This window comes from Chiloscyllium plagiosum, unplaced genomic scaffold (assembly GCF_037043375.1).
Source record: "Chiloscyllium plagiosum isolate Xiang-an unplaced genomic scaffold, Cpla_swu_hap1 HiC_scaffold_19, whole genome shotgun sequence".
Classification (NCBI taxonomy): domain Eukaryota; kingdom Metazoa; phylum Chordata; class Chondrichthyes; order Orectolobiformes; family Hemiscylliidae; genus Chiloscyllium; species Chiloscyllium plagiosum.
Genome location: NW_028270157.1, coordinates 63,254,124 through 63,270,027, shown reverse-complemented (window position 1 = coordinate 63,270,027; position 15,904 = coordinate 63,254,124). Strand labels below are relative to the sequence as shown.

Below are 15,904 nucleotides of genomic sequence, written 5' to 3'. Positions count from 1 at the left end.
TTGCTCAGGTCTAAAGGTGCACTCCTGAGGATGCATCTCCAGTATCCTGATCTGGGGTTTGTAGTTCCTACTGCTAATGGTTGATAGGGACCCACACATGTATACCCACAGACTCCTCCAGGTAGAATTCAATAATTGTATGAAACAAATGTTTGTGCGAATGAACATAGCATGGAAGAGGATATCTACAGATGGGGCTGAGCTGGCAACAAGTGATAATTAATGGTTCTGAACACACCTGGACATAGGCTCCGACTGCTGCCTTTGAGATACCAGCTGACAGATGCCATGGAGGATGTTTGAACATGAGAAAATTGTGGAATATAATAGAATACCGATGTAAATGATGCCAGGAACAAGCTGGATGCTATCGACATCAAGGCATGTCTTAATATCAGCACCCTAGAAGATACCACAGAGAGAATGCAATACTGGCCCGTGTAGCAAATCCAAATCCTTTCAAGACTTTTAGCAGTTGATGAAGCTGCTGCCACTCAGACTGAGCCACTGCCATTCTCCCATACAGTCATTCACCACCTAACTAGAATTGCTGAAGTGGTTGGAAGTCAACGAGAAATTAATTGCTGCAAGTGTGACTTGACTTCAGAACATCCGTCGTTGAGCAACTGGAAGCAGCTAACAGTGACTGATCTCTTCAACATGTGTTCATCCATTCAGTTTCTAACTGTAGAATTATGAATTTAAATGTATCAGTGGAAGCAATAAAAATTAATTTATTTGAAGTATTGTCTTAATTTTGCTGGATATTTTATTCAGGCTGTTGGCTTGGTATTTTTGAAAGAGTCTCATTATAACATTGTCTCACTGATTTCACAGTCAAGTTATGTGGACCTAATGTTCAATCACTGGACTTGATTTTGGCAGAATTACACCTTCCCTACCTTGATACCATCTGCCTTGAAACCCTTACTTAATTCAGATCGACTAATCTCATTCTCGAAAGCTCTAATTGCCTCAAAATGCACAATCTTTTGCGGAGGGAGTTCAAGGTTTCTGTTCATCCTTTCTTTGAAGATGCACTGAATATTGTACCTCCCCCTAGGTTGGAATTTTAATTGGATAACCTAGCCAGTTACTTGGCAGAGACTCGGTGATAATGACTGTTTGTTTCTGTGAACTATGCCCGTACAGTCAGAACACAGTGGTTCATAATAAACTGACTTTTGACATGAGTATTATATTATAATATTGGTGTGGCATTACAGTTCCAAAGTACCGACTGTTTGTGCTGTCCAAACATAAAATATAAGACTCCCCGTGTATCATGTAAGTAGAGAATAATTGTTTTGCAGGAGTGATTACTAGGCAGTGATACAAACAAGATTTCATTGACACCATAAACCTCAAGAGAAAAGCTTGATCTCCTTACAATCGTGCTGTCAACCGTAAAATTAGATTACAGCTTTGAAGTAACTCTAGGCTATAGGTTAGTTCTGATATAAATTCTGAAAATCAAAGCCCAATGTATTTCCTGTATTTTCAAGAGATCTTATTTCAGCCATTAGTGACCAGTGCACTATGTGCAGTCAGCATGTTACAGTTTGTGCATTGATGGCTCAACATTTATGACCTGACAACTGGATATTGATGTAGGGACATCTAGAAGTAGACTAACTCGCTGGGAGATTGGATAGGGAGGTAGTATTAAAGCCTGACTGTTTGCAGAATGACGTGATTGAGCAAAGTAAAGGAATTGATTTTGCTTACTTGCTGAGTGGAGTTGTACTTTTAACCCCAAAGATATCGTAGTGGCAGGTGTACCTCAGGAATGAGGTCTTAACATGACTCAGGAATGAAACAAGTTCAAATTGAGACTGGTGCACACTGCTTTCAGACAGGTGACATCCAATTCCAGATTTCTGTTTGGGGTGAAGGGGGTGAGTGATTTGTGTTTGTTGGATCTTCTGGTTCTTGTTAAACTCTAGTTGAGATCCTTCCAACATCTCCAATGAAAAACAAGTGCATAGTCAAGCAGATCTGCTGCCCCCAAACTCTTTAGGGTTTGTTTTGATTGCACAAGTTCCGGGTCTAATGAGCCATGGCTGGTTGAAAGTTGAGAAGGCAACTAATGACTTGGAGGTTCATGCAGTGCAGCAGCCTACATACTGAAGTTGCATTCAGTATTGGAAGAATGAACTTTCTCAAGATGCAACAGGGAAAATGTATTACTAGCTGTCTGTGAGCTTACTTAGCAAACAAATGTCCCCGGTGTTATGGAAAAAGTAGTATTGTAGGCTATACAGTATTTAAATGCACAGAGTGTTCATTTATATCGACTCAGAGGGAATTGCTGCAAATGAGTTCTAGACAGGTAGGTTCTGATATACTACATTACAGTAACTTTATTTTACACTTGTGCCAGATGTGGATTTGCAGTAATAACCTGGTCAGTAACACCACTGTGAACAAATGAGGCCAAATTTTCAGGGTTTACCAAGTTGTAGGCATAATGGGGTCAGCATAGATTCATGCAATAAATATTGTTAAGATGAGTCAGTGGGATGCTGAATTCATGTTAGATTGATTGGCATAGAGATACGTGTAAATTGGAGACACTTCGTGGGCCCGCAGGTGGAAAGGCAGGATTGTAAACTTGCCTGATAAGGACACTGTTGTTGAACGTGATGTGAAAATTTGCAAACTCAGTGATGGTAAAAGCTGAGTACAGCTCATGTGTTTGTGTATGCAAAGGGTGGCCAGAATGTGCTGTGGGAACGGATGTGACTAAAACATGAACTATCTGTTGAGGAAGTTTGAGGAAGTTTTATGAAGATCGTGAAATGTAACTTGGACCGAACTGTGCCATTACGTGAAGTGCTTGTTATTACTAGGGATAAAAATGATGAAAAGCTCCACTGGCTGTTGTTCTTCAAACCAAAGTAAAAGATTGCCAATTATTCCTCCTTCCCTTGAAGCTCTGTCCCTTTAATCTGTTCTCACACTTGTCTTCCATGACATCAATGTAACTGCTTCAGGTTCTCCACTCTGAGTGTGTGAAAACAAATGTCACATTATGTGCCCGTCTCATTAAACTTGCAGTTGAGCTCAGCGCTTTGATCCATTTGAATGTAGCTCAATCCTTTGTGTGAAATCATCATGTCAGTTTGCAGGGTCAAGTGGAGTGAGCCAGGTGGCTACCACCGGGGATTACGAGAACAGAGCATTGCCGTTTTTGTTTCATCAAAGGAGAGAGAGAGAGAGAGAGAGAGAGAGACCAACCCCCATTGATGTCCTCGAGCTCTGGCCTTGGTTGACCTTCTTACTGTCTGGCCAGTTGAGACCTGCAAGTGGACAATTAGTGACTGCTCGAGGCCTTCAGCTGGGCATGGCTACTGGTATTAACCCAGCTATTGCCCCCTTCACCCTGTGGCTCCCCCCTCCATCAGAAACCATAGCCCTCACATTGCTTATCTGTGACCTGGGTCACTGCGTGATCCTGGGAACTGGGGGCTATTGACCTTGCAGCATGTACAGCCTGCCCCAGTAGCACTGTCATGCACAGGAGGTAGGGGCTCTGCCACTGGAGTCTTCAGTTCAGGGATAGGCTACCATCTGATTGGTGTGTGGTTTGTTGAGCTATTTCTCCCCTTTTCTGAAAAGAGGCTTAATGGGTGTCTCAGTGGGTTTCCCATGATGACACACAATTTTGTGTGTGTGTGTGTGTTTGTATACCTGGAACATATGTAGAAAGCCTTAGCAGGGAGTGATGAAGGTGATAAGGTCAAGCTTTTATGGCAGCCTTTGACCAGATCTCACTTTGCTCCTTTACGAAGGCCAGTATATATGAATGCTTCCAATTTTCTCTCCTGGTTTCAATTATTAAGTCAATTTTGGTTTTCACATCCTGTTTTGTCAGTGCAAAGCATCACTAAGTCTTATCACAACGTCCTCAAACTTGGAATGACAACTACTGAAAATTGTTATTGAGTGCAAAGGACTGGTATTTGCATATAAGCACCCACTTGATGTATTGGTATCAATTTCCCTGAATGTTAAAATAACAAGGAATTAATCAATTTCATACCAATGGCACTGAATTTTATCTTAATATTGCGCAGTGCGATTTTAGCCCATAAACTGAATAGTTTGGGAGTATAAACCTGTAGTTATTTCACATTTCATCATTCCTTTTGAGATACTTCTGTTATAGAAACATAGAACCTTGTAGCTGGAGGAGGCCTTTCGGTCAGCTCCACCATTCAGTATGATTCCTGATCCCCTACCTCCATGCCAGATTCCGGCTTCTCCCCATACTCCTAGAAACCTTTAAAATCTATCTATTTCTTGAATATATTCAGTGACTTGGCCTCCGTAGCCTTCTGTGGTAGAGAATTTCACAGGCTCACCACTCATGGAGTAAAGAAATGTTCCCTCATCTCAGTTCTATCTCCCCTTTATCTCCTCAGACTGTGTTCCTGATTCTAGACCTCCTAACAAGGGAAAGCATCCTCCATGAATCTTGTAATTATTGATGGCAAGGTGTGATCTCATCTGGGGTTTGAACCCATGACCTCTCATAGTTATTTTGCACCATCTCCAAAAGCAAGAATCATCTCTTTAGACCAATAACCCAACTCTTACGATCCGAGAATACATTATTAATCTCCTCCATCCAGAGATTGCCTCAGGAGCTTTCATGCTAAAGCAAAGAGAATCAATGTTGGCTTTTCTTACTTAAACTAATCCCTAGTTGTTACGAGCCTACAGAAACTGTCATGTTACCATAAGAATCAAAGCATGGGCCAGGTCATTCATAGGTCAACAGAGAGTTACCAAACTAGGCAGCATTATCAAACAGTTTGTTTCAGGGATGCTTACGGCTGTAGGGAATTTTCATACTGTCTTTCTTGAACATAGTCGTGGAACTCTTATTTTACTGATGCAGAATTGGTGCTGGGGGTGAAAAAGGTCTGTGTCTGAACTGACTCCAAGATAGAGATTTTCTGCAGGCAGGTCTGTCACTAATGATGAGGGAGTACTTAAAATGGAACCTTCAATTGATTTTTATCACTTGTTTCATCTAGTGTCTTAGTAATAGAACATTAAATAATCCATGAACACAGCAGGATTTAAAAGGAAATTATCTTAAGTCCTGCATGAGATTAAAAGAAATTGAAAGTATAGATAAGCAGAGTGGACATCCCACAGAGGGTCTTATAAAATTCACAGCAAAGTGATAATGAGGTGCATACCTTTCACTCATTAGAACGGCTGTGTAAAAAGCAAAAGTGACAAAACTCTTCATTGGAACAAGTTGTTGATTGAAGAAATGTAATGATCTCAAACTTGAAGAACTTTAAAACCAGAAATGGCTGTTGCTGATGGCAATAGTTTAGCACTCAGTGTTGCAGTGATCAGTGTCTGCTGTTGTAATATGACTGGTCATCTATCCATTTTAAATAGGGTTTACAACTTGCCTAAGCAGTGATTGTGATGTGAGCTCATTAGCTTAGATTGTCTGCTTGACCGTGATCCATTTTTGGTTAACGCCAATTAAAGCATCTCATTTCATCTCTGAGAGCTCGACCGGTAGTTCCTGGGCTACGGGTTGGCTTTGACTAAATGTGTGCAGGTGCTTGGCTCACAGCAATTTTGGATGGTGCCTCTTGCTGCAAAGATGATTTTTCATAGATATATTTTAAAAAAACGAACAACATTCTGGGTTGTCCAGGCACTGGTTATATTGTCATCTAACAATCTACATTTCAAACTGTTGGGTATTTAGCTAGAGCGAAAAAGAGTGTCCTGCTTAATAATTAGTTACTGCAGAGGTAGGAAGGAAACACAAAACATTCACATTTATCCAGAAATTTAAAACTCAGGCAGCACATATCACTGCTACCTGGTGATGTGTTAGACCTTATATCAAATGAGGCAGTATTGTAAACTTGTTTCACATTGCTCAGGTGGTTGATACGAATTTAGATTGTATTTCCATTGTGTAAATATTAGTTATGATTGTAGATAGGAATTGGGTTTTGATACAAGCAAAAAGATGGTAAACTGAGACAGGACTGTCACCGAGGCTGCCATATACTCGTGCTGCTGGCTGTTCCAGCTGGAGGTGTTCATCTTGCAACATGAAGCAGCAGGGTTTCCAACAACTTTTTTCCGACGGCTTCACTTTCCAACCTTCTGCCGACAAAGCTGTCAGATCAGTTGACTAATTGCGGCTTCGTTTTGAACCTGTGGCACCCGTGCAGAAGAGGGCAAATGCTGTCAAGTCAAGGATAGAGTGGCCTCAGCTCCATCTGCTATCTTCTCTACAGGGGGCAATTGAATACTTGTTATCTGAAGCCCTACCTTCAGTAGACCAACTCAGGTCAAATGTTGGATCGGTCAGAAATGTTTAAGTGAAAGCTACTAAACTTTGGAGGACTCTAGTAAACTAATCTAATTTGTAAGGGATCGTTAATATACTCTGAATTCATGTTCTTGTACTAACACGGATGAAAGTCTGGCTTCGTTGTTGTTAGGGCATTCTGTTCAAATATTGATTGCAGATTGTCTTTCTCATTGGGTGTAAATCTTTCATAAATCTATTAAAAAGTTGAGTCTACTCTGAAGTGCTTGTCCAATTTATGACTGAGTTCTAAGATACATTACTTGAATAATTTAGTATTGACGGTATCAAATACAATACATTGACCAATACGTTGAAAATGCACATAATCAATTGCAATTTAGCAGGAATGATTTTGTTATCTGTGTAATAAAGATTAAATACATTGAATTAACATAGAAACTAATGCAAACTCTAACCATTTGAAAAATCAACAATTAACAGTATGTGGTATGGTCTACCTGGTATCTGGTATCATTTTATCCCAGCGTCTGTCAACATTTGTCTCATGGTTGCTACACTTGTATTGAATGATACCAGGGGTTTCCCAGTGTGGCTTTATTTGCCTTGTGGACATTGTAACAAATTGACAAAGTAAATAACTGAAAGATTGAGTGACATGTTTAAGAGGTGCAGGTTATGGGACACAAGTGCCAATTTGTCAGACCAACGAGGGCAGATTATAGAAATGTTTAAATTGCAGCATTTGAGAAGCTAAGGACAAAGACTAACTGGTTCCATCTGAAGCAGTTGAACCTTTTTAAAAGTATTACAGCTTGCCATATGTCTTGAATAATTGCTTGATTTATGGGTTTTAAGGATGTGTGGTAAATGTAAGATAGAAGGATGAGCCTGAGGAAGATGGCGTCAGGAAGAGTTAACATTGCATCCAGTGTTGGAGGAATATTGGGGGTACTGAATGAAGAGTTACATTCACTATCTGTTTGTGCTCTTCCAATACATGTGACTCCATGAAAAATGAAACCGGATGTATCATAGGGAAGGTGGCGAACTGACAACATGTCATTGATGCTAATCAAAATAGGTAATAAAAACAGTAACAGAATCATGTTAAACCATGGAAATCTAGTGCATGGAAGGAGCCATTGGCACATTGTGTCCAGTGGATCCAGCAGATAAGACCTGCACTGACCTGTTCGGAGTTCTATTTAGATTTATAGGACATGCCATGGTATTTCATACAAGTGCAGTCTCTGGCTATAATAGGTATGTTTTATACTTGCAGAAGACAGTAGGCAACATGGACCAGTGTTTGAAGAGCAACCACTACCTACAATCTACCCAAAAGAGTCCGAGGAGGCAAAAGTGTCTCTAAACTGCCGGGTTCGGGCAAATCCCCCTCCAACTTACAGGTAAAAACAATGCTTTCTGTTTTGTATACATGCCTGTCTTTTAGAATGATCAAGAATGATCCATGTGTCTTTTATCCATATTAGAAAGTATGTCAAACCTAATTGACCTCACTTTGTATTCATTTTTACTTTTCCTGTTCCCTATTTTTATCATTTGATTGCCAGGTGAGTACTAGAATGGTCTTGATTTACGTTTGTATCCATGTTTCCTATCATGAATGCCACTGTGTCAAATATAACTGAGTGAATATCTTGTGGGTTCAAGACTCGCCACTGTTTCTCTTGAATTACACGTAGAAATCATTTTATGTTTCATATATAGATGGAAACTAAATAACCGAGACATTAATGTGGATGATACTCGTTACAATATGATTGGTGGTAACCTCGTTATTAACAACCCAGAAGAAGTCAAGGACCGTGGCAAGTACCAGTGTCTCGCAACAAACAAGTATGGAACCATTATCAGCAAAGAAGCCAACCTGCAATTTGGATGTATGTATTAGCTTGGATACCAGAGATTTTCTTAAATTGATCTATATGCTGGTTTCTATTTGTTGGGTATTTCTTGTTGGCCTCTCATTTCCTCATCTATTGCAAATTGGATGCAAACTGTATTTAAGCACAGAATCCAACCTGATTTTCCAGTCCCATAATCAGGGAGTGCTGCACTGTCAGAGGTGCCACCTTTAACAGGAACTTGTATTCCAATAGCACCTTTTAATGTAGGAAAACCTCCTAGGGAATTTGCTGTGTTTTATTTTAGAAAAGTATTATACCAAGCCATGTTAGGAGGTGGAGTCAGAGTCATACGGCACAGAAACAGGCCTTTCGGCCCAACTTGTCCACATCGACCATATTCCCAAATTAAAGTAATCCCACCTGCCTATGCTCACCCATATCCCCCTAAACCTTTCCTATTTATGAACATATCCAAGTATACCTGCATCCACCACTTTCTCTGACAATTCATTCCACACACACCATTCTGTGTAAAGAAAAGGTTGCCCCTCATGTCCTTCTTAAATGTTGCTTCTCTCACCTTAAAAATATGTCCCCTAGTTTTGAACTTCCCGATCATAGGAAAAAGACGCTTGTCATTCACCATATCTATGCCCCTCATGATTTTATAAACCTTAATAAAGTCACCCTTCAATCTCCCACACTTCAGTGAAAAAAGTTCCAGACTCTGCATTCTAATTTTATAACTCAAAACGTCCATTCCCAGCAACATCCTGGTAAATCTTCTCTGAACCCTCTCCTGCTTAATAATATCCTTCCTATAACAGAGTGACCAGACGTATCTACAGCACTTCAGAAGAAGCCTCACCAATGTCATGTATAACCTCAATATGACATCCCAACTCCTATGCTCAAAAATCTGAGATATGAATGTGATAGTGCTAAATGCTTTATTATCTACCCTGTCCATCACTGATGCAAATTTCCAAGAATTATGTATCCGAACCCCTAGGTTTCCCTGTTCTACAACACTACCCAGGGTCCTATCATTAATAATATAAGTCCTGCTCTTGTTTGTATTGTCAAAGTGCAATACCTCACATTTATCCAAATTAAATTGCTCAGCCCATTGACCTATTTGATCAAGATCTTTTAAATTATACCCACCTCTACTACTTCCACTAGCAACTCATTCCATATAGGCACCACCCTCTGTGTGAAAACGTTGCCCTCAGGTCCCTTTTAAATTGTTTCCCTGTCGCTACCTTAAACCTATGCCCTTTAGGTTTGGATTCCCCTACCCTGGGCAAAAGACTTTGGTTAGTCTCTTTATCCATGCCTCTCAAGAGTTTATAGACCTCTATAAGGTTACCCCTCAGCTTCCTCCACTCCAGGGATAAAATATCCCAGCATCTTGCTATAATGAAAACCTTCCAACCTCAGTAATGTCCTTATAAATCTTCTGTGTTTCCTTCCTAGTTTAATAATGTCTTTCCTATAGCAGGGCAACCAGAACTATAGCTTAAAAACTATAGCTTATGCCCGAAACGTCGATTCTCCTTCTCCTTGGATGCTGCCTGACCTGCTGCGCTTTTCCAGCAACACATTTTTAAGCTCTGATCTCCAGCATATACAGTCCTCACTTTCTCCAACCAGAACTATATGCAATACCCTAAATATAGCTTTACCATTGTCTTGTACAGCCATAACATGATGTTCCAAATTTATTAGGTCAGATGGACAACAGCTTGGTTAAAGAGTTCCATCGTAAGTATTGTCTGAAATGAGATGGAAACGGGTAGAAAGTGCATTCCAGAACTTAAGATCTGAACAGCTCCACCTGGAAACTTGGTCACCATTGGCTGTGTGATCAGAATCAGTAGAACATAATTGGAGGAGAGCAGGGATATCACAGTGTTGTAGGGCTGGAAGAAATTCCAGAGACCGGGAAGGCCAGGGACAGATTCAAAAATGAGAATGAGAATTTTAAAATTTAAAACATTGCTTGACCTGAAGCCAATGCAGGTCAGCAAGTATGGATAATAAAGAAATGGAACATGCTCTGAACTAAGACATGGGCAGCAGAGTTTGAGATTACCTCATGTTAACAGATTGTGAGAGACCAGCCAGAAATTGTTCAAATTGAAATGTTCAATTGAGTCCTATTTGCATTCTTGGGTGGATGTTCGTGATGCCACAACACTATTGTAAGAAAAACAGAGAGGTTCTTTGAGAATGCTGGTCAGTTGTCTCTCAAACAGTATTACTAGAAAAAGTGGATAATCTATTGTTTATTGCATTCTGGTTTGATGATTTCTGATATGTTAAAATATACTATCATATTGCTAATATTATAACTGATGCTGCACTGCGTATTGGGCTGTCAGGCATTTGAGTATGGCTGAGGTGGGTATTGCAGACGCTTGAGATTAGAATCAAGATTAGAGTGGTGCTGGACAAGAACAGCAGGTCAGGCAGCATCTGAGAAGCAGGAAAATCAATGTTTCAGGCAAAAGCCCTTCATCAGGAAAGAGGCTGGGAGCCTTTTGGAAGGGGGTGAGAAGGGGTGGTGAGGTGTTTGAGTATGGCCTGAGGCTATGAGAGGCTTTTTCCTTTCATGCACATGAACATGATGTTGTGCCTTAAAATTATTTGCAAGGATCTTAAAGAATTAAAGACTAAGAGGAGATTTGGACCAGGTCTCAAGTAAAGAATGGAAAGAAAGCTTGTACTTTCATCACATGGCTGAGAAATATTCTCAGTTACTCCATGTAGAATTCTAGAATTGTACAGTACAGAAGAGGCCTTTTGATGCATTGTGTCTGCACCAACTGAACTAACCAAAATCTACACCAGTCCTACTTTCCAGCACTTAGCTTTGAAAGATCTGACATTTCAAGTGCTCATCCAAGTAGTGCTTAAAAAATTGACATTCCCCCTCAACAACTCCCTGAGGCAGTGTGTTTCAAAACCCAGCATTTGCTGGTGAAAAACCTTTTCATCAAATCCCCTCCAAACTTCCTGCCTTTCTCTTGAAAATTATGTCCCCTTGTTATTGACCCTCCAACTAAGTTGCTCGCTATCCATGCGGTTCAGGCCTCTCATAATCTTTTAAGTACCTCTCTCAGGTTCCCCCTCAACCATCTCTGCTTCAAGGAGAACAACCCAAACTTATCCAGCTTCCCTTGATAGCTGAAATGCTCCATCCCATCCCTGTGAGCTTCTGTGTTTATCACCCACCCGTGTCCTGTACATTGTTGCAGATCTATTTGTATGTCTCCTGAACAGTGATGAATTTGATGATCAGTCATGCTAATGTTTTTGTTGTGTGGGTCTTTTATGTCTGACTAAATAATTCTCTTCTATTTCCAAAGAATCTGTGTTAAGTTAACCATGATCGGTTTGAACTAAGTCAGATTTTAATTGGAACCTCACTGTTTGAAGTCACTATCTCTGAGCTTGTCTGAAATGAAGAAGCTTCTTCGGTTGCTGCTTCAGGGGCACGTAGGAAGAACTTACCATCTGCGTTGCTCCATACTCTGCTGGTCACTAGAAAGTCGTATAATGTGTGACATAAATTAATTATATTTGCATTCATTAATGCAACTTCATTAATATTGGTGGCATCTCATTATAACTGGCATATCAGTTTAGTTAGTTGTTTTGAGTTTGTGTTTAGCTTCTTCCTGTTCAGTTGCAGTCAGTTAACACATGCATTTGCAACCTGCTTTAGAAAAAAAGCTGGATATCATCTAATCCATGATTGATTGACCTTATCTGATCACTTTCCAACCTTCCTGATGGATTCCCTTGTGCACCTTAATCCTTCGGCCAGTCATTTCAATAAAGTAGAGAGCACAGAATGGAGCTGCAAGGTAGAATTTATGTCCACTGCTGATTTTGACCATTACCGTTCTGTAATTGCCCACTCAGGAGTTGTTGGATGAGTTCATTTGAGAGTTATAAGTCAAACCCCATAGCATTTCATCATACTGTTCTCTGTTTGCTGTTTTTACACACTAAAAGATGGTCAGAGACAGATTACTGGGCTATAAAAATCACTCATTATTTATCGGAGAAGGGGAGAACGTGGCTTGCAATGAATGCTTCTGGAATCCTAACCATTCTGAGTTAACACGTGCCTCTGTAATGTCCCTGGCAACCATTAACTCCCCAGATTATGCAGTTGTATGAAATTTGATTTTGTATCAATTGATCTTACAAAGTCCTGACCAGGCTGGAACCAGCAGAGATGTGCTTCAGATGTTGTTGAGTGAGCCCCCAGTCTGTCCTTCCCTTGTGTTGAAGGAAAGAGCAGTTTGAACAAACCTCTGTTCATGCATTCATTTCTAAAAATCCCAACAGCCTTTCAGTTACACCCTCACAGCCTTGCTGAACATGAGCAATCACTACCAGTGATACCAAATTCTTGAGTTAACTCGAGCCTGGCCAGTTGTGGTAATAGATTAAATTCCACTGGGACACGAGGGGCAATTCCCTCAAATTAATTCCCCAATTCCCGCCACACGTTCCCCGACTTCCGCCACCATCGCGGCCGCTTCCGCAGCCACTTCCGCCCCAATGACTCCACCCACACCACGTGTTTTGTCACTTCTGCCCCATGTCATCAATGACATCACGTGTTCTGTGACTTCTGCCACTCCTCTACTGCTGTTGTTGCCACCACTTCTGCCCTCACCAACACAACTTACCTGCACACTGCCAGCACGCCTCCCACGGATCCCATTGTCTCTATCCCTGCCCCCCCAGAACCCTGAGGGGAACACCATCTCTGCAAATGGCTCCAAACCCATTCCCCCAGTCACAGTCTCCGCCCCCACTCCCAGCTCCACACCTATGCAAGGTCCTAGGTCCCAGCCCTGCTGGGTTTTCACCATCCCCCCAGACCTCCCCCTCACTGAGGATGAACGATCAGTCCTCAGCAAAGGCCTTACTTTCATCCACCCTGCCCACGCATCAACAAATTCAGTACACGTTGTGATGTCGAACACTTCTTCTGCTGCCTCCGCCTCTGAGCTTGCTTTTTCCATCATGACTCCCACCTACTTCCGAGGGCTCCTTCACTCGCCTTCAACACACTCCATCCACCTGGACACCCCGTGATGGCCTATTACCTGGCCTCGATCTCTTCATTTCAAACTGCTGCCGGGACATTAACCGCCTCAACCTGTCTACCCCCCTCCCCCACTCCAACCTCTCACCCTCACAACGCGCAGCCCTCCACTCCCTCTACTCCAATCCCGACCTCACTATCAAACCAGCGGATAAAGGGGGTGCAGTGGTAGTTTGGCTGAAGCCAGACGCCAACTCAAAGACACCTCCTCCTACCGCCCCCTCAACCATGACCTCACCTCCCATTACCAAACCATCATCTCCCAGACCATACACAAACTCATCACCTCAGGGGATCTCCTACCCACAACTTCCAACCTCCTAGTTCAGGAACCCCGCACCGCCTGATTCTACCTCCTTCCCAAGATCTACAAACCTGACTGCCCCACCCAACCCATTGTCCCAGCCAGCTCCTACCCCACTGGACTCATCTCCACCTACATTGATACTGTCCTATCCCCCGGTCCAGGAACTCCCCACATATGTTCGGGACACCGCCCATTCCCGCCTCCTTCTCCATGACATCCGTTTCCCTGGCCCCCAATGCCTCATCTTCACCATGGACACCCTGTCCCTCTACACTTCTATCCGCCATGACTAGGGCCTCCAAGCCCTCTGTTTCTTCCTATCCCGATATCCCCACTAGTACTCTTCCACTGACACTCTCATTTGTTTGGTTGAACTGGTCCTCACCCTCAACGATTTGTCTTTCAAATCCTCTCACTTCCTCCAGATGAAAGTGGTAACTATGGGCACCCGCACGGGCCCCAGCTATGCCTGTCTCTTTGTTGGCAATGTAGAACAGTCTATCTTATGTAGTTACACTGGCACCACTCCTCACCTTTTCCTCCTCTACGTTGATGACTGCATCAGCGCCACCTCGTGCTCCCACGAGAACGTTGAGAAGTTCATCAATTTCATCAACACATTCCACCCTGACCTTAAATTCACATTGACCATCTCTGACACCTCCCTCCCCATCCTAGACCTCTCCATCTCCAAAAACGACGACCGACTCAACACTGACATTTTTTACAAACCTACTGACTCCCACAGCTCCCTGGATTACACCTCCTCCCACTCTACCTCCTGCAAAAATGCTATCCCATATTCCCAATTCCTCCGCCTCCGCCGTATCTGCTCCCAGGAGGACCAGTTCCACCACAGAACACACTAGATGGCCTCCTTCTTTAAAGATTGTAATTTCCCCTCCCACGTGGTTGAAGATTCCTTCCAACGCACCTCCGCCCTCAAACTCCACCCCACCAACCTCCACATAAACCACATCATCTGCCGACATTTCTGCCATCTACAAACGGACCCCACCACCGGGGATATATTTCCTTCCCACCCATATCCGCTTTCTGCAAAGACCGTTCCCTTCGTGACGACCTGGTCAAGTCCACGTCCCCCCAACAACCCACAGTCCCCTCCTGGCACCTTCCCCTGCCACCGCACAAATTGCAAAACCTGCGCCCACACCTCCTCCCTCACCTCCATCCAAGATCCCAGAGGAGCCTTCCACATCCATCAAAGTTTCATCTGCACATCCACCAATGTCATTTATTGTATCCCTTGCTCCCGATGCAGTCTCCTCTACATTAGGGAGACTGGACGCCTCCTCGCAGAGCACTTAAGGGAACATCTCTGTGACACCCACATCAATCAACTCCACCGCCCTGTGGCCGAACTTTTCAACTTCCCCTCCCACTTTGCCAAAGAACGCCTCATCTTCCACCGCGGAACCCTTCAACCCCAGGGTATCAATGTGGACTTCAGTTTCCTCATTTCCCCTCCCCGACCTTACCCCAGTTCCAAACTTCCAGCTCAGCACCGTCCTCATGACCTGTCCCGCCTGTCAATCTTCCTTCCCACCTCTCCGCTCCACCCTCCTCTCTGACCTATTACTTTTATCCTTTCCTCCATCCACCTATTGCACTCTCAGCTACCTTCCAACCATCCCCACCCCCTCCCATTTATCTCTCCACCCCCGAGACTTCCAGCCTCATTCCTGATGAAGGACTCCTGCCCGAAACTTCGATTTTCCTGCTCTTTGGATGCTGCCTGACCTGCTGTTCATTTCCAGCACCACTCTAATCTTGACATTAGTCTCCAGCATCTACAGTCCTCACTTTCGCCTGGGAGCTTAACCACACCCATTCAGGCTGCTTCTACTGTTCCAAAAAAAAACTCAAGGCTTTACATGTTGTTTACCTTCTCATGGACTGATTGGCATTGGTCTCCCATCTCTTTTTAAAAGAAACCAGGACGAAATAACTTTTTGAAGCCACAGCATTGTCACAATCCTGCTCCACAGTCAATATTGCTTCACTGTGTCTTGGTTTAAATTAATGTTTGTGCCAACAGGAGCATCACTCATTAAAAGATTCGTTCGACATGAATTTCTTTAACGTGGAAGCAAAGCCACAGGGTAGTTTGAACTTTTTGTTTGAAAGTATTCCCTCTTCTTCTAGTGAGAAAACAAACCTCCCGGGGGGGGGTGAGGGGCTCGGGGGGGTGAGGGGGATAACCATTCGGTACTCTGCTGTCATGCTAACAATTTGTTATTAGC

The 15,904-nt window shown here is 42.8% G+C and overlaps 1 protein-coding gene across 8 annotated transcripts in view; it reads left to right on the top strand.

Moving 5' to 3' along the window:
- LOC122559499 (contactin-1) overlaps positions 1-15,904 on the top strand; it is a 771,145-nt gene that overhangs the window by 340,936 nt on the left and 414,305 nt on the right. For all 8 annotated transcript variants that reach the window (XM_087997462.1, XM_087997461.1, XM_043709043.2 and 5 more), the window contains 2 exons: positions 7,611-7,737; positions 8,060-8,232. In XM_087997462.1, coding sequence (XP_087853588.1) covers positions 7,611-7,737; positions 8,060-8,232 — 300 coding nt within the window. The remainder of the gene's footprint in view (positions 1-7,610; positions 7,738-8,059; positions 8,233-15,904) is intronic.